The following is a 27279-nucleotide window of genomic DNA, read 5'->3' on the forward strand; positions in this document are numbered from 1 at the left end:
AGTGATGGAACCATTCAAAGAGCATTCTTAAGCACTAGCTAAATAAAATTATAGATGTATTATGGGGAAAACAAGTACAGTGAAGTCAGAGGAGGCTGAGTTTACTTTGTTCTCAACTGATACAGGAAAGCTACAATGAGTTCTCTGTTGATCATCGATTTTTTATTTTTTAGTCAGCATACTAATAATGTGTTTTCTGGACTTGATAACAATCAAAACCTCCCCTCGATCTCGTGGCACTCTCTATTTTTTATTCCCTTTTTCTCTTCCCTTTCACATGAATACTCTTCAAAGAATTACCTTGATCCACTGTCTTATTTCCTGCTTTTCATTGTCTTTTCAACATTCCAATTGAACTTCAGCCCCCCTACTGTGACATTGGATCTTGCTAGAGAGATGACAGTTTCTATGCAATCAACAGTATTTGACACATGAACAGCTACTTACTTCTGGACTCATTTTTTTTAAATCTTGGCTTATGTACATTTCTCATTCTCCTTTGCCCAGCTTCACTCTCCAATTCTGGATGTTGAATGTTATTCCTATGTTGTTTCTTTTCTTTTTTATTTTCCCTAAATGATCTCATTTAATTCCATAGCTTTAACAACATTTATATGCCGATGACCCCAAAATTTGTTGTCTTCCCTCTCCAATTGCCTACTTCATGCCTCCTTGTCCGAAACTTAAACATAACATTATCAAATTAGAACTTTGATTCTCTCTACCACTCTCAAACTATTCATTTGCCATACTTTATCAACTTTTTCTGTAGAAAAGATCTCTCTCAGACAATTGCAGTGGTCTCTTTATATCCATTTTTGCCTTTCTACATTAGCATTTAACAGTGGTCTCTAAAATTATATAAATTAGATTAGCAGTCACCAACCTTTCGGACCTGTGGTCTGTGGTCCACCGGTTGGCGACTGCTGAATTAGAGCATGCCACTCTGCTTAAAGTCATTGAGTGGCTTTGTATTACCATAACTTTCAAGTTCCTATGTAATCCTTCCTCATCTACCTCAAACCTCATGTGATATCATGCTTTCCAGTGATACTCTCTAAGCTTCAGTCACACTATCTTTGTTATTCTTTGAGTATTTCTACTACATCCATAGCTGAGGAACATTATACTTTCTATTAGAAGATTCTGTATATAATGTTGAAATATTCTAATCATATTGATAGTAAGAAAATGTATTTTAAGCTTTTATAAAGTTTAATTTTTCTTGAAATACATATAAAATATATGAATGCATCCTCCCTGCACTTTGGGTTGGACTAGATGTTTTATATTAAGATACTTTGAACTAACAATGAATTTGCAGTTGATGTTGGGTATTTTTTGAGGGAGGCTTTTTCCATACACACACACACACACACACACACACACACACACACACACACACATATATATATATATATATATATATATACACATATATATATATATATATGAAGAGTGTAATCATAACCTTTTCCTCCTTTTTTAACTTAAATCTTTCTATATGTTGCTTTTTATTTTATTATTTAAGCTTTTTATTTTGAAATAATTTCAGATTGCAAAAATACTGCAAATATAGTATAAAGATTCCTATATACTTTCTACTCAAATTTCCCAAATGGAAATATTCTGCTATGTTTGCTTTAACATTCATTCATTCATTCTCTCTTTCTCTGTGTCTCCACACATATTTTTAATGTTTGAGAGTGAGAGTACATTGCAGATATGTTGTGCCTTTATGTCTAACACTTACATTTATATTTCTTAAAATATAGGGATATTTCTTGTATTTTGTAATTAGGAAGTTAACCTCAGTGCTATGATCTACCCCACAGACCTTCAAATTTTATCAGTTGTTCCATTAATGTCCTTTTTAGCAAAAGAGAAAAGTTTTTTTTGTTGTTTTTTTCTGGTCTAGGATCTATCCCAGGATCACAGGTTATATCTCTCTAGTCTCTTCTAATCTGGTACAGTTCCTCAGTCTTTGTTTTTAATGACCTTGGCATTTTTAAAAAATACAGGCCATCTATTTAGTAAAAAGTCTTGTCAATTTGGAGTCATCGATATTTTTGACAATTTTTTTTCTCTGGCCTCATTTTATGAGGAAATTTTACCATAATGAAAATCTATATGGTGGTGTATTTATAAGAGTTAGTATACATTTATAAGAGTTAGTATGCTTCCCTTTTTCTGTTAAATCTCTGCAATGTTTAGTACTTATATCTGGCCTGCATTTTAAATCATTCCTCCTTTTTTACCTTTTAGAAACACCAAAGTCTTGTACTAAGTCTTCTAAAAATTCCACTCCGGTTCCTTCAAAGCAGTCAGCCAGGTGGCAAGTTGCAAAAGAACTCTATCAGACTGAAAGTAATTATGTAAATATATTGGCCACAATTATTCAGGTAAGAGTTTGGTTGCAAAATGATTTCTATTCCAGTGTTTCTACATAAAAAAATCTAAGAGATGTTATTTCTTACAAGAAAATTACATAAGCATAGAATTTGAACATAGATATTAAAAATGAAAATGTGTGACAAAAACTGCTCTTAGGGAAATGCCATAACTGTAATAGTAATTTTTATTCATGCAGAAATAGCACCGTATTTTAGAGTGACTTTAAAGAGAGAAGGATCCTGATTAGATGATCATAGAGGGACCAAGTTTAATTCAGAACTTTGCAGGTTCCTTGTCAAGATAACTGCATTTATATTTATATTTGGAAGTTGGAGATAACTTTTTCTGAAAGTGTGTGTTCTCTAGAGTCATTGCTTCAGGTAGTGCTGTATATTTGTGGAAAAAAGCCATAGCAATAAAGTGTAACAATATGGATGTCAGTACTTTTTTAAAAATCCTTTCATATGTCAAATTTTCTTAAACTTTGCAATGGTTAGTCATAAATAAATGTTAACTCCTTGCTTACCACTATTAAAAAGTACTGTGAAGTTATTTCTGAAGAAAAAAACAATCCTTGTAATATGAGATTGAAGAAAGTATTAAGGAATAAACCAAAATTCAAGGTTCTGGAAGACATAATAATAGGGCTTTTTTTGGGAATCTGTAGAAAGAAGGAATAAATTTGTTTTAGGTATTGACAGAGATAGTTAGTCAGGAAAATGAAGTTAATACCATCAAACTTATCTTTGAATAGAAAAATAATTGTGATAAGAAATGGATAAAAAATGGAAATTTCTTGGTAATAATGGAGAGATTATCTTTCACAGTTAATTTGTTTAGTAGTAGTGAAGGTTTCATGAGGCCTCAGCTGTATTAAACTTTACTTCTTTTAAGTCATCTTTTCTCTTCCTCAAGGGAAATATCATCCTGGATGACTTTCTGGTTTAAGTTTTTATAGTCAGCCAAAATGTAGTTGAGTAGCAGAATATCCTTTTGGCATACACTTTTCATGTACTGTGGTAGTATTTATTAACTAGAAATGTAAATTCTTTCAAGCCATGGTAAATGCACTGGAGTTTCAGAATTCTAATTTGCATATCAATTACATTTTCCAGAACTCCTCTTTAAAAAGCCCTTGAAATTATTAAACTGCATACAAAATTTCATACTACTATGCTTAGTATAAACTCACCTAATCTTTAACTTAAACGATTATGGTCTATCCCTGGCCTGTGTAGCTCAGTTGTATGAACTTTGTCCCATGCAACAAAAGGTCACAAGTTTGATTCCAGGTCAGGGCACATGCCAGGGTTGCATGCTCAATTCCCAGTAGGAGGCATGTAGGAGGCAGCCGATCAATGTTTCTCACATCGATGCTTCTCTCTCTTTCCTTTTATCTCTCTAAAATCAATAAAAACATATTAAAGAAAAAGTTAAGGTCTAAATTCATGATAGTGTTTTCCTGAAGCTTTATTTTAGGACTGATGTATTCTTTTTTGTTTTTTGATATTGAATTTGGAGTAAATTTTAGCATAGCCTCCAAATTAAATAAATATCCAGAATATATTATAATAGAATGTAGAATAACATAACTATTCCAGAATATTATAAAAATTAATAATAATAAAATATAAGTTAATATTGTGCCAACCGTTAAAGAGCATTTTTATTTTAAATGAGTTAGACTGAAAGGAGAGGAAATAGAATATACATACCAAATTGTAATATCAAGCAGAAGGTTATGTGCATCATGGGGGAGGTTTATTTAAGAGAAATTGGAGATTTGTGAGGTTTGTTTTACTCCTCTTTGAGCTTAGGAAAGTGTTGGGTTGGAATTTTTGATAGGTTGAACATTGAAAAAAGCATGTTAAGAAAAAAAATTGAGTTGGATTTTAAAGTATGAGTCTGATTGGGACATGCAAAGAATATCGGTGGGCAGTGTATTTGAGATTTTGCAAATAATACAGATGATTGAAGATGTATATTCAAGGTATTGAGAATAGTCTAGGGGGATTAGAGTTTAGGGTAGTATGAAGGGAACGAGGGTGGGGATAGGGTTTGGATACAGTGAGACTTGAAATAAGATGCCTGTGCCATAACTAGGAAGGCCTTTCTATAGTGTGCTGTGTCATCTGGAAGCTGTAGAATGGGAAGGTACATCTGATGAGCATTTTAGAAAGATAACTTGGTTCAGTTTGAAGGAGATATTAAAGAGAACAATTTGTGGAGTCAAGTAGACCAATGTGGAGGTTATTTCAGTAGTCTTGGTTAGATTTTGAGGACCTGGACTTCTTAGGATAGTATCAGTGAAAATGAAATGAGGATAAATTTAAGAAATATTGGAAAGGTAGAGTCAATAGTTTTTTGCCTCTAATTTTATATGGGGCTTAAAGCAAACCCAGAAAGGTTTTAGAATGGTTTAACATATATTAAGACTACTGAGAAATTTTTAATGAAACTTGATGTATTTTGGTTATTTGAATATTTTTGTTAAGGATTTCAAATTAAATGTTGATTAGATAAAGGAATATTTATAAATGATTGCAAATATGTTTGAAACCTTTATTGTGTTTCTTTCCCTTTGTCAGATAATCATCATCTTGAATTTTGTGCTTATTTCCCTTAGTTCTATCATATATGTTTAGAAAAAACAAGTTATAACTATGTTTATATATTTTTAGTGATTTGCCTTTTCACTTGAGAGTAATGCTTTTGAGACACATCTGTGTTGTTGCATGTAGCTATAATTCATTTTTCTGTATGAATAAGTCAGTTTATTTAACTTTTCTTTTTAATGACATTTGAGTTAAGTTTTAGTGTTCTGTTTTTGTTTTTTACTCTTAGTAGTCTACTGTGAATATTCTTACTCATGTCTCCTTGAGAACATACTCTGGGTAAAAATTTGGAATTTCTGACTCATACACACATTTTTAACTTCACTGGAAGTTGATAGTAAGTTGGAAACTAGGTTTGTGCCTACTGAGGTTTTCATAGGTAAAGCTTAACTTTCATCAGTTTAGGCCAGTGGTCGGCAAACTGCGGCTTGCGAGGCACATGCGGCTTGCGAGCCACGGTTTGCCGCTCTGTTGACTAATGAGTTTGCTGACCATTGCTAAGGCATTACCCTTACCCAGAAGTTTTGACTTCAGGTTAAAGACTTAAGTACATTATTAAAATGTTTTTTAAGTGTTTTTCCCTAGCAGTGGTCGGCAAACTCATTAGTCAACAGAGCCACAGTTTGCCGACCACTGGTTTAGGCAAATGTCCTTGGCAAAAGTTGGTTTTAGTGTTCAACTCTCTACATTCACTTAGATTTTGGCCTCTGAAAGTATTTCACTGTCTTGTGTGCTTATTGGTATATTTAGAAAGAAGTTTTTCTTCAGTCTTTTCAGTTGTTTTCAGCAAGTAGGGTTTACCATACTTAGAATTGGAAGTTCTCAATAGAAGAGAATGAACTGTTGTAAAATTGTAGTTCTTAAAAATAGTAACAATTCGTAATCTTCATGTCATTTCATAGTATTTATAATGTATTATCTTTTTTTACATTTCTTAAAAAAAAAACTTCCATTAATCTCCTACATATGGGCTATTATTGTAATTCATTTTATTTCTACATATCTTAAGAACCCAACAATACTATTATTTATTATTTTTAATTGGGTTTCCTCCTGAGTTTGAAAATTATATATATTTCTTTGTCAGATATGTGATTTGCAGATATTTTTTCTTAATCTATAGCATGTCTTCTCATTCTCAGATTTTTGCTGAAAAAAGTTTTTAATTTTAATGAAGTCCAATTTATCAGATTTTTAAAAATAGATTATACTTTAGTTATATTTAGGCTGAGGTTTATTTTTTTGCAAGAAGTGTTCGAATACCATTTGTTGAACAACTGGCCTTCCTCCATTGAATTGCTTTTATACTTTTATCAAATATGACTTCATATTTGTGTGGATTTGTTCCTGGACTTTATTCTCTACTATTGATCTTGTATGTTTCTCCCTTCACACACAGTCTTGAATACTGCTGTTTTAAACTAAGAAGTTCCTTTGCCATTCCATATACATTTTTAGAATCTGGTTTTCTTTATTAACAAAAAGTTCTGGAATTTTCATAAGTATTGGGTTAAATCCATAGATCAATTTGGGTGAGAATTGACACTTACTGTGTAGAGTCTTTCAATCCACAGCCATATGTCTTCTTTGATCAGCATCCTTAGTTTTCAGCATAATTTACATGTTTTATTATAGTAAGTACACATTTAACATTGTTCATAGGTTCTGGCACTTTAAGCGAAATGACATAAAATAAAACCAGTTTGACCATAGGCTAATTGATATAAATAAGAATTAAGTTCCTATAGCATCCAACAACATTATAATGAAAGAATGTTTATTCAAGGACCTGCTGTATATTTATACTTAAGTACTTTAATTTTTTGTACATGATACTTTTTAAATTTTGGATTACTTTGTACATTATTGGTATATATTCAATGTGTCTGCGTCCTCTGTACATGAGTGAATGTGCATGCTGACCTATGTGAATATAGCAAATAATGACTTTGCTATATTCACATATTAGCTCTAGGAGCTATTTATTCTTTATTTTTGTATTTTTATTTTTTTATATATATACTAGAGGCCCAGTGTGCGATTGAAATCACGTGAGGAGGTGCCCTGCCTCCCGCCGCTACGAGGATGCGCCCTGCCTCCTTGCGCAGCCATCCTCGCGCACCTCGCTGCGCACGCAGCCTCCTGCTGATTGGTCATTACGGCATGATGGCGTGATGAACATTAGCATATTAACTCTTTATTATATTGGACAGATTTTTTAAAATTGATTTCAGAGCGGAAGGGGGGACGGGGAGAGAGAGAGAGAAGCATCAGTTATGAGAGAGACTCATTGATTGGCTGCCTCCTGAACACCCCACCCTAGAGATCGAGTCTGCAACCCAGGCATGTGCCCTGACCCAGAGTCAAACCTAGACTTCCTGGTTCATAGGTCGACACTCAACCACTGAGTCACACTGGTCGGGCACCTTTATTTTTTATTTGTTTTAGATTGATACAAGCAACAACATAAATACAAACAGGTCTTTTGTTCCAAATCTTGTCTCTTTCTCCTAACACCAAGGTTCTGTGCTACCATTTAAAAATATTTAGTACTTATAGTAAGTATATTCTGGAAATAACTGATTGCTTATTGCTTTCTTCCTCACTAACTTGAATAAAAATAGATATTATTCATGTATCATACTACCAGTTTTAATGATTTGTAGAACTGTGTGGTAAAGTTTAAAAAAAATTTTTTTTATTAAGGTATTACATACGTGTTCTTATCCCCCCATTTACCCCTCCCTCCCGCCCCACCCCACTCCTGTTCATGCTGTCACCCCCCTGGTGTCTCTGTCCATTGGTTATACTTATATGCATGCACCTCCCCTACCTTCCCTCTGAGCTTTGAGCATCTGATTGATGCTTCTCTGTCTCTGGATCTGTTTTTGTTCATCAGTTTATGTTGTTAATTATAATCTGCAAATGAACGAAATCATGTGATATTTATCTTTCTCTGACTGACTTATTTCACTTAGCATAATGCTCTCCAATTCCATCCATGCTGTTGCAAATGGTAGGAATTCCTTCCTTTTTACAGCAGCATAGTATTCCATTGTGTAGATGTACAACCGTTTTCTAATCCACTCATCTGCTGATGGGCACTTAGGCTGGTTCCAAATCTTAGCTATTGTAAATTGTGCTGCTGTGAACATAGGGGTGCATATATCCTTTCTGATTGGTATTTCTAGTTTCTTGGGATATATTCCTAGAAGTGGGATCACTGGGTCAAATGGGAGTTCTATTTTTAGTTTTTTGAGGCAACTCCATACTGTTGTCCACAGTGGCTGCACCAGTCTGCATTCCCAACAGCAGTGTATGAGGGTTCCTTTTTCTCCGCATCCTCGCGGTAAAGTTTTATTAGATGCTAACATAACATTTTATTACAAGAGCATATATACGCATATACACAGATCCTATATAATAAAAGGCTAATATGCAAATTGTCCTCTCGACTGGGAGTTTGATCAGGGGGCAGGGCCGGCCAACTGCCTGCAGCCCCTCCCCCCGGGCGGCCCTGCCCTCGATCGGCCCTCCCACCCTGATTGGGGGCGGGACCGGCCAGATCTCATTCGTTTGTGAATTTGTGCACTAGGCCTCGAGTCTATATATATAAAAGCCTAAGCAACCAAAGGACTGGTTGACCGGTTGCTATGATGTGCACTGACCACCAGGGGTCAGATGCTCAATGCAGGAGCTGCCCCCTGGTGATCAGTGCACTCCCACAGCGGGAGCACTGCTCAGCTGACCTATAGGCACCAGACGCCCAGCTCATGGCCAGCAAGCGCAGCTGTGGCGGCAGCTTGAGCCTCTCCCACGGACACTCCCCCTGCATGCCCCTCCCCCATCTGGACGGGGATTGGAACCGGCATCCAGACTGACTGGGCACCAGCAGGCCGCCTCAAGTGGAGCGAGGCTGCGATGATAAGCGGCAGCTGCGTGGTCATGGGCGCACCAGTATCGCCCAAGGATGGGCGCGTGGAGATGCCTGCAGAGTGGCAGCAAGCCTACTGAGCGGCGGCGGCAGGCGTAGCGGGGCCAGGATGAGCAGGAGCGGTATGGCGTCTGGCCTGGGCCTGGGCTCCCTCTCCTCCCTGCCTGCTGCCGCTTCGTGCACTACTTCATGCTGTGCGGGATCAATCAGTTGGTGGGTAAGGCCAGGCTGCGGTGGTGCGGAGGTCCACTGATCCCCGCAGGCCAGGCCGAGGGACCCCACTGGTGCACAAATCCGTGCACTGGGCTTTTAGTGTATAAATAAATATGATAAAGTAGAATAGAAAATGTTAGAAAAAAAGGCCTCAAATTTAGAGAAGTATTTTCATCAATTTTTCATCTCCCCTTTATCACTATGTGTTAGTTTCACTCCCTTTCCCCTCCCCACAGTCTACTGAAACCATTTTTTTTTTTTTTTACCTTTTAGTTATTTCAGGTACCTCTGGAAGAAGAAGGACAACGTGGTGGGCCTATCCTTGCACCAGAAGAGATTAAGACTATTTTTGGTAGTATCCCAGATATTTTTGATGTGCACACTAAGATAAAGGTAAATTTGTATATGTTAGGCTCATAGTAATTCTTTTTATATATGTATTTATTATGATTTTTCAGGTACTTCTGATGAGCTAAATAAATTTTGTATCTAAAAATTTTCATTTATTCCTTTGGATGATTTGTTCTTTGCTGCAATGCATTGTTACTGTTTGTTGTTTGCTTGTTTTTTTTTAAAATTTGCATTAATCCTGAAAATAAGGAATTAAGGCCTCACAAAATTCTTCTATAGAGAAATGTAGTTGCTAGTGTTATTTTTCTACTGTTCCTCTGCTCTATGTTTTTGTTTTGCTTCAGTTTGTTTGAAAAACTGTGAAACTGGAAGGGACTTAGAGTTTATTTCATTCAATTTTCTATAGTTAGATAAATGCTAAAATCATATAAGACAATCCTATTTTCTTTTTAATGATTTTTTATTTTAAATGAAGGATCCGTGATTTCCAAGTACCAATCAATCATAGTAAAGTAAATTTGGGGAGGATTAGCTGAGCTTTTAAAAGTAGTTTAGGTTTATTTCTTCTTATTTTTTCTGTGTGGTTCTTGAATTAAATTTATCGGTTTTCTCAAAATTACCCATATTAATGTTTATCCCATCTTGCAGGAAAAAGATTAATCTGAATTATAAAATGTTTCAAGCAAATATATTAACTTACTTTTGATATTACTGTACATTACAAATAAAAATATAAAAGATCTATAAGTTAATAAAATGCAATTTATCAAATACTTCTATTTTATATTTTATCAAAATCCTTTGGATATTTCAGTTATTTCTAGATATAAAGGGGACATACTGTGTAAAGTACCTTCAAAATGACTATCTTTTTTTTTTTTTCAAAATGACTATCTTGAAAATGTTTTAAAAGATACTTAAGAGATTGTCAAGTACAATTTTAAATGTCTTAATTTGTGTGTGTGTGTTTTTTTTTTCTTTCAGGATGATCTTGAAGACCTTATTGTTAATTGGGATGAAAGCAAAAGCATTGGTGACATCTTTCTTAAATATGTAAGTATCTTATTTCTTTTTTTAAAATTTCTAGATTAAATATCATAAAGGATTGGCAGGAAATGAAAGTTACCTGCTTAAATGTGAGAGCTTTTAAAACTTTGACATCATTGTGTTTGTTAAATATAAAACTTAACACTTTGAATAGCTCAAGGTCATCATTAGGAACATTGTAGTATTGTGCTATAATTATTTTATTATATATCAACTTATTTGCTGTTCACATGGCCATAGATTAATGATTTTTCTGAAATTTTCTTTAACTGAGTTTTCATTTTTATTTTTCCTTAGTTGATATTACTTGCTGTCATTTTGTCTGCTCTGCATAAAAGCTTCTAATAGACTACTACTTTTTAGGAGAAGAACAATATAACTTAAGTTTTTTCAAATAAAGTAAATTCATTTTGAATGAGATGATATGAATAGGACTTACACATTTTTTTTAGTCTTTTTGAATATAATTGTAAGTTTCAGTGCCTTGGGTTCTGGCACATTTATTTTTGTTTTCTGAGGGCTTCTAACTTCCAATTCTTACCATCTAGTTGCTCAGATTTTTTTTTTGTGTGTGTGTGTGCTTGCTTGAGAATTCCAAATATGCAAATTATTCTCACATACCTTTTGATACTTTTTAGTCTCCTCAATTAGCCAAGACATTTTTTCTTTTATTGTATGCATTTTTGGCTAATATAGTTAATCTTTTAATGATGGTTTGGATCCTTCAATAAATAATAGCATGTTCTTAGGTTCTGCATAGATCAATTCTAATTACTATATTCTGAACTTACAGACTTTTTTTATTATATAAGTTTCAGGTCTACAACGTAATTTAGCATCTGTATATACTTACAGAGTGACGACCAAAAGTCTAGTTATTATCCATCACCATGAAATTGACTCCTTCCCCCTCTTTTACTCACCCCTGAACTCCCTTCCACTTTGATAACTACTGATCTGTTCCCTGTATGTATGATTTTGTTTTGTTTTTTCGTTTCTCTCTTTTTTAAAAGATTACACATATGAGTGAAATCAGACGTTACTTGTCTTTATCATTCTGACTTATTTCACTTAGCATTGTACCCTCAAGTTTCATCTATGTTATTACAAATGGTAAGATTTCATTTTTAATGGCTGAATAATATTCCACTATATAGAGAGGGTATCTCACACTTTAATAGCTGATAGCTGAATTTTGAAAATGAAATGTATTTTAATAAACACTGCCATTATAATTATTCAAAGTGTGTGTATACATTTTTTGGGGAATACACACACACACACACACACACACACACACACACGCATATCTTATTTATCTATTCATCCATTTACAGACACAGGTTGTTTCCACTTCATTATTGTAAATAATGCTGCAGTGGACATAGGGATGTGTATATTTTTTTGAATTAGTGTTTTCAAATTCTTTGGATAAATACCCAGAAGTGGAATTGCTGGATCATATGGTAGTTCTATTCTTAATTTTTTGAGAAATCTTCATACTGGTTTTTATAGTGGCTGCACCACTTAATCCCACAGATAGTGTACAGAGTTCCCTTTTCTTTACATCCTCTCCAACACTTGTTATTTCTTATCTTTTTCATAATAGTTATTCTAACAGATATGAGGTCATCTCTCATTGTAGCTTTTGGCTTGCACCTTCATAATATTTAGTGATGTTAAACATCTTTCCATGAGCCTGTTTGCCTTTGTATGTTTTCTTTGGGACTACATCAAACTAAAAGGCTTCCTTCACTGTGCAGAAGCCTTTTAGTTTGATGTAGTCCCATTTGTTTATCTTTGCTTTTGTTTCCTTTGCCTCAAAAACATTGCTAAGACCCCTGTCAAGGAGTTTAACCTCCTATGTTTTCTTCTAGGAATTTTATAGTTGCAGGTCTTACATTTTGAATTAATTTTTGTGTGTAGTGTAAGAAAGTGGTCTAGTTTCATTCTTGTGCCATGTGGCTGTCAAGTTTTCCCAGCACCATTAATTCTAGAGACTCCTTTCTCCATTGTGTGTTCTTGGCTCCTTTGTTGTGAATTAAATTTATAAGTTTTAAACTTGTTATGTTTATATCAGTACAACAAGTTTTAACATACTTTTCTTTCTTTACTGTGTTTACTTTTCAGGCTGTGCGTACCAATTGATGCATTTTGTTTAGCAGTTAACTCATAAATTTTTGTATTTAACATGAGAAGAAACTTACTTTTGCACTCTATGTCAGATTATGACTATTGATCATTCGACTTCAAGTTTTATTGTCTAAGGGTGGAAGGTATTACAAATTAATGTGTGTGTTTTTTTTCTTTCTTCTTTCTAGTCAAAAGATTTGGTAAAAACCTACCCTCCCTTTGTTAACTTCTTTGAAATGAGCAAGGAAACAATTATTAAATGTGAAAAACAGAAACCAAGATTTCATGCTTTTCTGAAGGTAATGTACAGTCTTTCAAATAAAAATCTGAGAATAATTTCTCAAGGAATTCATTAAAATTATGCTTTTAGTAAAAATGAGTTCATGTAAGAAGATCTTAATGTTAACTTAATTTTAGCTGTACCTTCTGATAGTAGCAGTGATGTTTAGATTCTGAAGATTCGACATATTAGGTAGCAGGGTCTAAGAGGCAGCTAAGTAAATGAGAATCTTGTTTATGGTGTTTGTTTGTTTGTTTGTTTTTTAAAGTTATACATGTTTTAGTTCTCAAACACCTAAAACATTTCTAGGGGAATTCTGTCTTGCCTTTAATGATTCACACCCCCCCCTCCCTCCCGCCTCTTACCACTGCCTTATTTTGTTTATCCAATCAACACAATATTTTAAAAGTTTTTTTCCCTTACGAATCATGTAGATTTAAAACTAGTTTAAGAAGGAATATATAGTAGTGTGTAGAGTAACTCACTTTCTGGTTAAGATGTTAATTAACCCTTGGCTGGCCAGGAGGTTATTTCAACCACAGTAATCTGCCAGAGAACATTGCCACCCCAGCTTTCCTGTTAGTTGTCAGGGCACTAATGAAGAGGTGTAATTGATAAATGTAGGGTGTCTAATGTTTGCAAAAACCATTTTTAAAAATTGTTGAATAAATTAATTCTTTTCAGATCAACCAAGCTAAACCAGAATGTGGACGGCAAAGCCTTGTTGAACTTCTCATCCGACCAGTACAGAGGTTACCTAGTGTTGCGTTACTTTTAAATGGTACTTGTCTGATCGTTTTTTAGACCACTTGGATGTTTTTATAGAATTGTTTTGTTCTAAAAAATTTGAATCTCTTTTTGTTTTCAAATTTTCTTAGATTTTAGCATTAAAGTTTATATCTTTTACATAGAAAATATCTTTATGGATAATCTTAATCACTGGTGCTACAAAAATTCAGTCTGGTTTAGAATGCTTTATTTGTTCTGATATCAATTATATTGACCAGTATTGTACTTTTTATCTTTCCACTAAAAGTCTCCTTAAATTTCTTGGTGTGTCATTAATGCAAAATCAGTTTACATTCATGTAAACAACACCATTCACCCACAGAAATCCCAAGGCAAGAGATGATTCCTTTGTCTCTAATTATTTGGTTCTTTTCTGAGTCGTAGTAAAATTTTGTATATTTGGTCTTCTGCTGTTTTTTTCTTAGATTGTGCAGAACACTTGAAATACTCATTTATTTTGGAAAGTAAACTATGGATATCAATGGAAGGGAGTTTTATAGTGGAGAGTTAATTTTTTTTTAACTGTTCTGGAGAGATAGCTTTATTTATTTTATTTTTTAAAAATCTTTATTGTTCAGATTATTACAGTTGTTCCTCTTTTTTCCCTTCCATAGCTCCCCTCCACCCGGTTCCTACCTCTCCCTTACCCCACCTCCCATCCATAGTGTACGATTTTTGTCCATTCTCTTCCTGCAACCCCCACACCACTTTCCCCCCAAGGATTGTGAGTCCACTTCCTTTTTATGCCCCTGATGCTATTATATTCACCATATTATTCTGTTCATCAGATTGTTTATTCACTTGATTTTTAGATTCACTTGTTGATAGATATGTATCTGTTCATAATTTTTATCTTTACCTTTTTCTTCTTCTTCCTCTTCTTAAAGAACACCTTTCAGCATTTCATATAATACTGGTTTGGTGGTGATGAACTCCTTTAGCTTTTTCTTATCTGTGAAGCTCTTTATCTGACCTTCAATTCTGAATGATAGCTTTGCTGGGTAGAGTAATCTTGGTTGTAGGTTCTTGCTATTCATCACTTTGAATATTTCTTGCCACTCCCATCTGGCCTGCATAGTTTCTGTTGAGAAATCAGCTGACAATCGTATGGGTGCTCCCTTGTAGGTAACTAACTGTTTTTCTCTTGCTGCTTTTAATATTCTCTCTTTGTCTTTTGCTCTTGGCATTTTAATTATGATGTGTCTTTTTGTGGTCCTCTTTGGATTCCTTTTGTTTGGGGCTCTTTTGTGCTTCCTGGACTTGTAAGTCTATTTCTTTCACCAGATGTGGTAAGTTTTCTGTCATTATTTATTCAAATAGGTTTTCAGTATCTTGTTCTCTCTCTTCTTCTGGCACCCCCATAATTTGGATGTTGGTACGCTTGAAGTTTTCCCAGAGGCTTCTTACACCATCTTCATATTTTTGGATTCTTTTTTCTTTCCCGGTTGGGTGTTTTTTGCTTCTTCAAAGATTTGTATTTCAAATCTTTGACTTGATTCTTGCGATCCTCTAGTCTGCTGTTGGATCTCTGTATATTAGTTTTTATTTCAGTCAGTGTATGCTTAATTTCTAGTTGGTCCTTTTTCATATCCTTGAGGGTCTCGCTAAATTTATCTGCCTTTTCTAGAAAATTCTTTAAAAACCTTATAACCGTGGTTTTGAACTCTATATCCAGTCATTTGCTTTCCTCCATTTCTTTTCATTTGTGACCTGTTTCTTTGTCTCCGCATTTTGGCGGCTTCCCTGAGTTGATAGAGTGGCTTTGTGTGTTAGGTGTCCTATGGGGCCCAGTGGCTCAGCCTCCCCAGTTACCTGAGGTGGACACTCTTGGTGCACCCCTTTGTGGGCTGTGTGCACAGTCTTGTTGTAGTTAAGCCTTGGTTGTTGTTGGTATCACTGGGAGGAATTGACCTCCAGGCCAATTGGCTGTGAGGATCAGCTGTGTCTACGATGGGAGAACTTATGTGCTGGAGACAACCTTATGAGGCAAGACTTGCTTCAGTGGGGCTTTGGTGCTCACTGAGTCTGCCCCCTGAGTGTGTCCCTTATAGATCTGAGGAGTTGTAATCTGGATGGTCCTACTCTGACCCCTGGGTACACTGGCTGTGGATCTCCAAGGAGGTGCTAATTTAGCCTCTGCCTGAGGCCACCCAGCAAGAGCTACAGAGAGATCTGCAGATTCCTCTTCTTTGTTTGGGTTTTGGAGGTGCCCAGATGAGGCCCTGCTGTGAAGCAGTGCAAGCTGCTGTGGGGCCTTGGGCCTTCTTTTGGATGTTCTGGGTCTCTCTGACTCAGCTGCAGTTTGTTAGGTAAGTTTAGATTTCAGAGGACCAGGCCATTCATATGCAAAAGCCTCTGCACACAGCTTGGATGGGACGGAGTCTCAGAGTGGAACAAATAGCAATGGCTTTCCGTCAGCCCTGCCCTAAGAGAACCCCGGGTCTCAGTGTCCCTTGGTAATTGCTGCAAGCACCTCTGAGAGAAAGCCGCCCTCAAGTTCCACCCGCTGCCAGACAGTCCAGTTTCTCCCCGTATGGGTCTGAGTCCCCAGAGTCTCGCCTGGAGCTGGAGTTCAGAGCAGTCGGGAGCTTGTGTCTCCCTATGGATTGAAAAAGCCAGCTGCATACTCAGTTGCCAGCCCTCTCTGCGCGCGCGCCTCCATACCTCTGCATTCGGCACCTCCTCTGAGTCTCAGTGTGCTTTTCTCTTTCCTTCTAATTGTAGAATTTCCACTCAGCCAGTCTTCCTGTGGTTCTGGATGATGTCTCTTTTGTCTTTTAGTTGTAGTTTTGAAGTTGTTGTGCGAGGCGGCAAGTTCAGGTGTTTACCTATGCCGCCATCTTGGTTTCTCCCTCGAGAGTTAATTTTTTGAATAAATTTTGCTTGCAGTAAAAGACAAGCATATGTATATGCCTTTACATTTAGCTTACTGTATACTAGTGAATATTTTTAGGACAGTGTCAATTTTTATATTATTTAAAAAATTTAAGTATGAAAATTAAATTACTTATAGGAATAAGTCTGTAAAAAAGAATTTTGATCCTCAAACCTTAACTACAGTAGTATGTGTAGCTGACAAGGAAGCTGATTTTTTGGCTATTTAATCATTTTTCCTTTAAAATATTTCAGTTAACATGAATTATAGTAGTAACTAAAAAAGAATTGATAATATTTATTCTCTTTACGTTTATCTAATGTAGTTTAGAATTACTAGCATATAAAATTATTTCCTAGTCTTTGAAAGCTGTCCTATTTTATGGATTATAAAGAGAATATATGCGCAATCAAAGCAGTGTATTTTTTTTTGTGTGCTTATCTCCATTAGTACTTACAGAAATGGTGTCATGACTAAAATGAACTTGATTTCAAAAAATAAATAAAATGAACATGATTTCTAAGATTTTCTTCTATCAATCCATTTAAAAGATTAAGTGGGTGTGGTACTAGGCAATCATTAGGTGAATACAGCATAGGGAACATTATGAGCAACCTGGGTAAGAACAATCAAGGCTTAGGCATCTCATGAACCCGTAAATGAAACAAAACCTGCTCTAAGGACACCAAAGGCTCTCTGTGATGGACTCATGGACAGCTATATAATGATTTCCCAGCCTGTTGAGGACCAAGTGTTTTCATTCATGGAGGGAATTTAAGGAATCTAGCAGTTCTCAAACTTTACTAGAAGGAAATTGAGATAGCTGTGAAATAATGGGTCACATATTATTCTGTAAGTTTAATAAATAAGAAACAAATGTGGGAACCTTAACAAATGTTTAGGAAGAGAGCTCTTAAGGTAAAGGTTGGATATTATCTTTAAAAATTATTAGTCTATGTCTGTTAAGATGGATGGTGTTTTTTAATTAAGTCTTGGATGGAAAACCATTGAATTTTTGTTAATCATGGAAAAAACATTTTATCATTACAGATCTTAAGAAACATACAGCTGAAGAAAATCCTGACAAAGACACTCTAGAAAAAGCTATTGGATCACTAAAGGAAGTAATGACGTAAGTGCATTATTTCAATTTTTTTATTGTTCCTTGGATTTAGAATGGAAATGATAGAACAATTAGAATCATAAATGGGGAGAAAAATAACAACAAATACTTGTTATTTTTCTAATACTGTAGTTACACATTAAAATGATGAGAAAGTATTATAAGAATACATTGATTAATTAAAAACATTTCTTAGGGTATTAAACTATTATGTACAGAGCGTAACAATGGTTTACAAATTTGAAAATGTTATAATTTACTAATAGCCATTTTCTTTATCTACCTCTAATCATAGCTTGTTTTTGTGTTCATATTCACATAAATTGCCCAAACGTAACTTGGAAATTTGACTGTGGTGAAATAAAAAAAGATTTATAATACTTTTTTTCACTTTACATTTGGCTTTTGGCTTCTTACCTTGAATTTTAAGTAATTAAATTATTGGGATTGGTTGGAGATGTATGAAAGTATAAACTCAATGAAATTGCCTTGGGGCCTTGATTATTAAACTTGTAGACATATTTCTGATCAGAAATGATCTTTCCAGACTATTATGATCAGAACTGAAAACAATGTTGGTATTGCTTTGACTCATGGAGGGTGAGGGCATTTCAACTCTTTGGACTTTACATATCAACATATTTAATAGATTTAATTAAAATATTTCTGAGATTTCATGAGGTGCTTCAGTCTGAAATCCTATATAATAAAAAGCTAATAGGCAAATGGTCATCACACCCTCACGCTCTTGTGCTAGGTCTGGAGGACCTGAGGCTACACCAAGAGACCTGAGGCCATGCCCCCCGCCCCACGGGGCTGGATGGGGGACCTGAGGCTCTGTCCCCCCGCCTGGCACTGGGCTGGGGGACCTGAGGCTGCTCCCCCTGCCCTGCAGGGCTAGACAGGGGTGGGACTGGCTGGGTCTGGGTTTCTCTCGATTTCGAGGTGTGTGTGAGTGGGTGGGGACTTGACTCAGTCCCGCGGTGCACCTGAGACACTGACAGGAGGGAAATTTTCATATACATTTTACTAATTTTCTTTAATCTCTGACACTTCTATTATAGAGAAAGGGCAAATAGCAATATTAAAATATTTCCTCTAATTCCCTTTTAATGTGCATGAATTTTGTGCACTGGGCCACTAGTAGTTTCTTAAAATACTTGAAAATACCCTGGCCAGTGTTGCTCAGTTGGTTGTCATCTCATGCATTGAGAGGTTGCTGGTTCGATTCCCAGTCAAGGCACATGCCTGGGTTGTGGGCTTGATCCTCAGTAAGGGTCATGCAGGAGCCAGCTGATGTTTCTTTCTCTCTCTACAAAAAAATAAAAGAAACAACCATATTTAAAAAAAAAAAACACAAAAAAAAAACAACAACAACTTGCAAAGGCACTCTTAGCAAGGAACTTTACTAGCTGTAAGAGTGAGAGCCCAGCGGTAAAATAATGCTCAAATTAAGAGTTTCAGTTGCTATGGATAGTTTTAGGCATGTTTTGTTTTTTGCTCACATTCATATTTTATATGTTTTATCAGCCAGGATAATAGTTTTTTAAACACTTCATGGTTTAACAAACTCTCATTTCTTACCTTGATTCATTCAACAACGCTTTGAAGTAGGCAGTCAGTTGTTAACATATTTTCACAAAAGAGAAAAGTTGAGAGGTTGTTACTTGGCCTATTTGCCTGTTTAGTGTTGATAGCATATGCTATTTATTATTTATATATAATGTATTTTGGTAAACAAAGATTATAAAGTAACCTAACTAGGGAGTAGACTTGTCATTTGACCTGTTGCCTCCTTTGTAGTAGTGTCAGGTGGGCTGCTTTAGGAATAATGAGCCAAATTGATAACTGGTGATTAAAGATTTCTTTCTTTTTCAACATTTTATTTAAGCTTCCTCAGAATTTACAAATCTTTCTAATATATCACTACCCTAAATGGCTTGCTCATAGATTTTTTTTTATATATATAGATTTTCAATAGATATTGAACTAAAGAAGCTGCAATTTTAATGTTGAGTTGTGATACTGATTTGTAAACCTTACAGAATTTGACCACACGTGAATTCTTAGGATTCTTGAATATTTAGCATAGGGATTAAGTGCTTACTAATATTGTGGTTGATTGAAACACAATAATCTGTAAGATAAAGGAAACAATGAGAGAGCACCAATTAACTAGTCCTTGCTATTTAAGCAAAACAAACAAAAAAAACCCCCTAAAATTGGATTCTAACACCATTAATTACACATATTTACTTATAAACATTAATTTGTTATAGATCTACATTTTAGTAGTTTTCAGTACATTTTTCTTAGCAAATTATATATGTTTAATATAAAGTTTTTTTTAATTTTGGTATATATATTATACTCCCATAAAACGATCACCACTATCAAGTTAAGGAACATTTCCGCTACCTCCAAGTTTATTCATAGCCTTTGGTAGTAATCCCTTTTCCTCCCTCTCTGGCCCATCCTGAGGCAACAACTACTCTTCTTTTTATCAGTAAAATTTGCATTTTCTAGGATTTTTATCTAAATAGAATCAAATTGCATATTATATTTTTGTCAGGCTTTTTTTTTTTTTTACTCAGCATAATTATTTTTAGATTAGTCCTTATTGTTGCTTATATCAGTAGTTCATCCCCTTTTATTTTCTGTTGTATGGGTATACCACATTTATCAGTTCATGTGTTGGTGGATATTTTGATTGTTTTCAGTGTCTGTCTATAACAAAGCTGCTATGAGCATCTGTGAATACATTTTTATATGGACATATACTTTCATTTCTTCTAGATAAAAAATATCCAGAAGTAGGAATGGCTAGGTCATATAAGTTTTAAAAAATTCACCCAACTGTTTCCAAAGTGGTTGTATTATTTTGCATTCCCACCAACAGTGTATGTTGAACACCAGTGGCTCTATGTTTTTACCAACACTCAGTATGAGTAGTCATTTTAATTTGTGAAATTCTAATAGATGTATAGTGAAATATCTTATTGTAGGTTTAACTTGCATTTTCCCTAATGCCAAATGACGGTCAGCATTTTTTCATGTGCTTATTTGCCATTCATATTATCTTCTTTGTGATATATATGTTCAAATCTTTTGTCTACTTTTTTAAAAATTTGAATTTTCTTATTTTGAGTTTTTAAAAAAATATATTTTTATTGATTTCAGAGAGGAAGGGAGAGGGGGAGAGAGATACAAACATCAATGATGAGAGAGAATCATTGATCGGCTGGCTCCTGCACTCCCCACATGGGGTTATAGCCTGCAACCTTGGGCATGTTCCCTGACTAAGACTTCAACCATGACCTCCTCGTTCATAGGTTGATGCACAACCACTGAGCCATGCTGGTTGGGTCATTGTTTTTGTTTTTTTAACCAGGGACCAACTAAGTTCCACTAAGCTTTTAAAGTTTTAAAAATAACCTTATTAATTTTTCAGGCATATTAATGAGGATAAGAGAAAAACGGAAGCGCAAAAGCAAATTTTTGATGTTGTTTATGAAGTAGATGGATGCCCAGTAAGTATTCATCTTGGATAATTGTAAATTTATTTTCTTTCTTGTTATTTAGATTCTACAATTTTTAATATAAAAAGAATCTTGGCACCACTTTCTTTTAAATTATAACTTAAAAAAAATTCTTTGCTCCCAAATGATCTATTAATATTTTCAATCTACACAGGCTAATCTTTTATCTTCTCACCGAAGCTTAATCCAACGAATTGAAACAATTTCTCTAGGCGAGCACCCCTGTGACAGAGGAGAACAAGTAACCCTCTTTCTCTTCAATGACTGCCTGGAGGTAAAGTTGTACTTAATATAATATAATACTGATTTATATGACTTCCTGGAATGTTTAAAACCAAGCTTTGATTAAAGTATTATAGGTAAGTTTAAAGTAACTAAACGTAAATAATCACACTTTTTTAATTGAGACCAATTGTTGATTTAATACTTTTTATTAATGGAATGTTTTTAGAAGAAGACCTAATATTAAGAAGTATGATGAATTTTCATGACTTCAAATTTAAGTCAGAATGAAAATTTAGTTTATTTCCATGCAAATAAATGCCTAAGTCAAAAGAATTTTAGGAACTTCTTATATCTATATATAAAGATGTATGACATAGCTATGAGTAACTTTGAAATTTAAGTAAAGAAATCAGTATTTTGTTGAAAAGAGATAAATTGATTGTATAATATCATGAATTATGATTTCCTGATTCTTCCTTAAGTCATCAGGGTTAAATGAGTGGGGAGTATATCAGATGATGTGCATTGATTCTAAAATTCTCATCTAATTTAATTTTTTTTCTCCCATATTATTCCTATAGACAAACTGAATTATATTTGTGTGCTTTTTCTTTTTTTTAAACATATTTTTATTGATTTTAGAGAGGAAGGGAGAGGGAGAGAGAGATAGGAATATCAATGATGAGAGAGAATCATTGATCAGCTGCCTCCTGCATGTCCCCTCCTGGGGTTTGAGCCCACAACCCCAGCATGTGCCCTTGACTGGAATCCACCCCAGGACCCTTCAGTCTGCAGGCTGAAGCTCTAGCCACTGAGCCAAACCAACTAGGGCTGCTTTTTCAACTGTTTTCTTTCATTCTGTTAATAGTGTACTTTCAAACATTAAAATGGCCTAATGTGGGATATAAAGGAGTGTATTTTCCTTTGTCTCAGGAGATAAAGCTATTCATTTTGATAAAACAGATATTAATTCACCAGAAGACTAATTTGACATTTCTGTTATTTGGTATCTACCTGTTGCTTTCATTAAAGTGATTTAATGGGTTTCCTTAAAAAAAAAAAAAAAAAAAAAAAAAAGTCTATACCTCTTTCTTTTCTACATGTCTTCTGGTGTTGTGCTCTTGTATCATGTATGTTGTTATAAAACACAGAGAACTCTTAGAGAATAAATCATGCCCAGTCACCAAAAGTTCACTTGTGTTAAATGCAGAGTGTTGTTGTGAGATTAGTAAAAAATAATATTTTCATTTGTTCAGGAATGTTACAAAACACAAAGTAACGACACTGAAAATACTATACACAATTGACCATACCCAGAACTAAGAAAGTTATAATAAAAATCATGAGGCAGATAAATCGTACTTTACCTCAGTAGGCATTATCATGGAGTTTTACTGTCTGTCCATAGTTGCTCAGTTCTTCTCTATTAGGTCCTATTAAAGTTTTTTTTTTAGGATTTTTCCTGTTGAATTCCCTAGGTCAACTGGCTCCATTCATCTAATTGGTTAGGTTATCTTTACTTCCAAGCTAATCCATTCTGGGTTTTATCCCCTTAATCCTGAGAGAGTTGTAGTTAACTTTAATTTTTTGATCTTAACATCCCCTTCAAATTCCTTGAAGTATTCTATAACTGGCTCATTGACTCACCTTCCACTTTAATTCTTGCCATTTGTCATTCCCTGTAGCTTCCAGTCGGTTATGTAATACCCTGGCCTCTCATTTCATTCACCAGTGACTTTTTGTTCTACTCTCTCTTAGCTTTCCTATCTCAGAATCATAGTAATTGAAACAGTACTATTTCTAACATTAAATTTGGACTTATAAGATTTATAATCCTAAACTCTCATTCTTTAGCTTGTTTGTCTGAAAAAAACACACCAAACAGTCCTGGCCAGATATCTCTGGTTAAATTGTCGTCCCAATATGTCAAGGTTGTGGTTTGACACCACCTCTCTTCTCCCGCCCCTCCCCCCCCCCCTCCCCCCCCCCCCCCCCCCCGTCCCTGCTCCCTAATCAGGGCACATATAAGAATCAACCAATGAATGCATAAATAAGTGGGACAACAAATCAATGTTTCTGTCCTTCTCTCTCTCTCTCCCCCTCTCCACCTCCCTCCTTTCCTCCCTTCCTCCCTTCCTCCCTCCCACCTTCCCTCCTCTCTCTGGCTTCTTCCCCACCTCCTCTAAAATTAATAAACTGAAAAACCAAAATCACAAACAAATAGCCAAACCTCTTAGCAAATTTGGAATGAAGAGTAAGATAAAAGTTAGAAACCATTAAAATGGATAAAATCTATATTGACTTCTCTTAAATATGGCAGGTGATGTTTTACTGAAGCTAAACTAATTTAGTATTTAAGAATATACTTGCCGAAACCGGTTTGGCTCAGTGGATAGAGCGTCGGCCTGCGGACTCAAGGGTCCCAAGTTCGATTCCGGTCAAGGGCATGTACCTTGGTTGCAGGCACATCCCCAGTAGGGGGTGTGCAAGAGGCAGCTGATCGATGTTTCTCTCTCATCGATGTTTCTAACTCTCTATCCCTCTCTCTTCCTCTCTGTAAAAAATCAATAAGATATATTAAAAAAAGAAAAGAATATACTTTTCTTTTTATATTTTGTTTTGAGTTTTATGTACTAGCATATGTGTCATTAATATTAATACTTGCGCCCTAGGTAGTTTGGCTCAGTGGATAGAGCATGGACCCTCGGACTGAAGGGTCCCGGGTTCAATTCCAGTCAAGGGCACATACCTTGGTTGCAGGCTCGATCCCCTCAGTTGGGGCGTATGTGAAAGGCAACCAATTGATGTGTATCGATGTTTCTTCTCTCTGTCTCTTCCCCTCCCTTCCACTCTCTCTAAAAATCAATGGAAAAATATCCTCCGGTGATGATCAATAACAACAAAAAGTATTTAACACTTGTCATTGCTTTTCCTTTTAAAAAAAACCTTAAAAATTATATTTATTCTGCTTAACCAAGTTAATGTATATTTAAATATTAGTGAAAATATTTAAGTTTTTATTGCTTATTTTCACTACATTAAGGTAAATTAACTTAATATTTAATACAGATCTGAGTCATAGTTTTGCTTCAGTATGAATATGTACTGACTGCCTTTTGATCTTTTCTAATTAGCCAACACTTAAGTACATATACTTTTCAGCCATACTTTGTCATATTCATGATGGTGACCAGTTAATCTCAATTCATTAAGTAACCTAATCTAAGACATTTTGTGTGGATGTCCTTCAGTTGATGATTATTACCTCAAAAGAGATGTCCTTTTAAAAAAGCTAAATAACATACCAGGCTTTCATGGAAATGGAAACAATAAATTTAAAGACCTTATTAAATTCACAGAACTCACGTACATCATGAATTACAGGGTCCTTTCTGATTTTGCCCCTGGTTTTTCCAGCGTTATTTACCTCTTTCTTTTGCAGGAATCCCTAGTTTAGGTAAAATTATGTCTTAACACAGCACCTTGAGTTTATAATTTCTACCATTTGTTTAATTTATTGTTTAGTTACCTTTTAACTGTCTCCTTTCTCGATGGTATGAAAATATGAGAGGCAGAACCATTTCTGTGTTATTTACTCCTTTATTCTCAGGATCTGAGATAATTGTGAATTCTGCTCTTAAACTGATATCAGTGATCTTTTGTACCCAATATAGAGGTCCCAGAGTAACTATTTTTCTTCCTAACTCAAGAAAATTCCTCAGTTCTTTGATCCTATTAGTTCTCACAATGCTTCTAAGTTTTTTCACACCTCTAGGATTTTTTGTGTAGATCCTGTCCCTTTGCCTGGTTTTCCTGACCTTTGAACTCTTATATAAACATGAGCATATCTGTTATACAAGTACATGTATGAATTTTTACATAGCTTCTTATCTCATAGTAATTCTGGAATGACTAATAGTCAGATGAGGTGCATGTAGTTTTATGTGATTAGTGCATTTTGTTTTTAAGTATTTTGTCTTTTGTTTTTATTCATATTACTTATAATGACTTTTGTTTTTCTATAATCAGATAGCAAGGAAACGCCACAAAGTTATTGGCACTTTTAGGAGTCCTCATGGCCAGACCCGACCTCCAGCTTCTCTTAAGCATATTCATCTAATGCCTCTTTCTCAAATTAAGAAAGTGCTGGACATAAGAGAGACAGAAGGTATGCTTATTGGATAAACTATTGCTAAATAAAAATAGTTCATACTCATTGCGGATTTGTTTCACTCCCTTATATATTTTTTCAAATGAAAGTGCTATGTACCCTAACCTAGCCTGTTCCCACACCAAAACATTTTATTTCTTCAGAACCCAAAAGAAATCATCTGTGCTTTTGCATCTTATACTTTCCTTGTTGCCAGTGGCAGCATTGTTAAGGATACAGTTAGGATATGACCAGGAATGATGTGCATGAGTAAATACACCCTAAGTAACTATGGTAGTCTTGGCATGGAGTTAAATGTGTATTAAGGGAAGCTTTCTCCCTCAACTTTGATAGTGTAAGGGAGGTATCTCTGAAGGCCTGAAATTGCCAAAAGTTTATACCTACTAAAAATAGTATCGTTGTTTAACTGGCACTAGTGATATATCTTTATGGTCATATTTTGGGTGTTAGGCATGATTTTTACAGTGTAAGCTGGTTCCATTAATGATCCCATCCTCTCATGATGAAAGGCTTTGAGTTAATAGAAACAAAGAATATTTGAATAGTAACTTATATTGCTATCTTTGCTCTATTGTCAAATTTGAATTATGGGTTATGTAGTACATTTATTTTAAATATTTCCATATTTTTGGATTCTAATAATGGAAGATTTCATTGTTTAAATAGGTTCTAAAAATTTTGTAACAATTTTAATATTTGAAAATTTTGTTTCTTTAAACTTGATTTAAATAGGTTGAGTTTTTAAATTTTTCTTACAATGCCATTTCATTTAAAAACTCAAATTCTAGGATAATAAGTAATGATACATTCTAATTGTTTAAAACTCCATCATATAAAATATTAAATGTCATGGAAAATACTGTTTATGTAATGTCAAATTATTATTGTTGGTTCTTCATATGGTACTTACTGTTACAGTTCTTTTTAATGTTTCAGTGTAAAACAGTGATAATCTTTGTCCAATTAAAAATAGAGGGGGTGGGGAGGGTGGAGAAAAGATCATTCATTTCATTGGAATGTTGTTGAGCTGAGGTAACTAAACTTGCATAAATCTATCATTTTCCAAGAATAACACATATTGTTTATAATTCTGGAACCCTAGATTGCCATAATGCTTTTGCCTTGCTCGTGAGGCCACCAACAGAGCAGGCAAATGTGCTGCTCAGTTTCCAGATGACATCAGAGGAAATTCCAAAAGAAAACTGGCTCAAGATGCTATGTCGACATGTAGCCAACACCATTTGTAAAGCAGATGCTGTAAGTTCTTAATCCTATGTAATAAAGAGGGAATATGTTAATTGACCCTCACACCATTGCAAAGATGGCGGTGCCCACAGCCACAAGATGGTGGCACCCAGTCCCCTCAGCTCCCCAGCCACCCAGGGCCGGCTCGAGGCACAGGCAAGTCTCGGATGGTGGCTTCCCAGCCTCCCAGAGCTGCCCAATGCTCAGGTAACCAGGGCCAGCTGAGGCTTGTGCTGCCGGCAGTGGCAGCAGCAGAGGTGTGATGGGGCGTCGCCTTCTCCTAATCGCTGGGTCGCCTCCTGCCCCTGAGGGCTCCCAGACTGTGAGGGGGGGCAGGCCGGGCTG

General features: G+C 35.2%; 1 protein-coding gene across 7 annotated transcripts in view; it reads left to right on the forward strand.

Moving 5' to 3' along the window:
* Positions 1-27279, forward strand: part of ECT2 (epithelial cell transforming 2) — a 56258-nt gene that overhangs the window by 14265 nt on the left and 14714 nt on the right. For all 7 annotated transcript variants that reach the window (XM_079762388.1, XM_079762392.1, XM_079762390.1 and 4 more), the window contains 10 exons: positions 2266-2402; positions 9430-9549; positions 10492-10560; positions 12876-12986; positions 13652-13748; positions 17682-17763; positions 21206-21284; positions 21448-21567; positions 25548-25686; positions 26792-26946. In XM_079762388.1, the coding sequence (XP_079618514.1) occupies positions 2266-2402; positions 9430-9549; positions 10492-10560; positions 12876-12986; positions 13652-13748; positions 17682-17763; positions 21206-21284; positions 21448-21567; positions 25548-25686; positions 26792-26946 (1109 nt within the window). The remainder of the gene's footprint in view (positions 1-2265; positions 2403-9429; positions 9550-10491; positions 10561-12875; positions 12987-13651; positions 13749-17681; positions 17764-21205; positions 21285-21447; positions 21568-25547; positions 25687-26791; positions 26947-27279) is intronic.

The sequence above is a fragment of the Cnephaeus nilssonii genome, assembly GCF_951640355.1.
Source record: "Cnephaeus nilssonii genome assembly, chromosome: 3".
Classification (NCBI taxonomy): Eukaryota; Metazoa; Chordata; class Mammalia; order Chiroptera; family Vespertilionidae; genus Cnephaeus; species Cnephaeus nilssonii.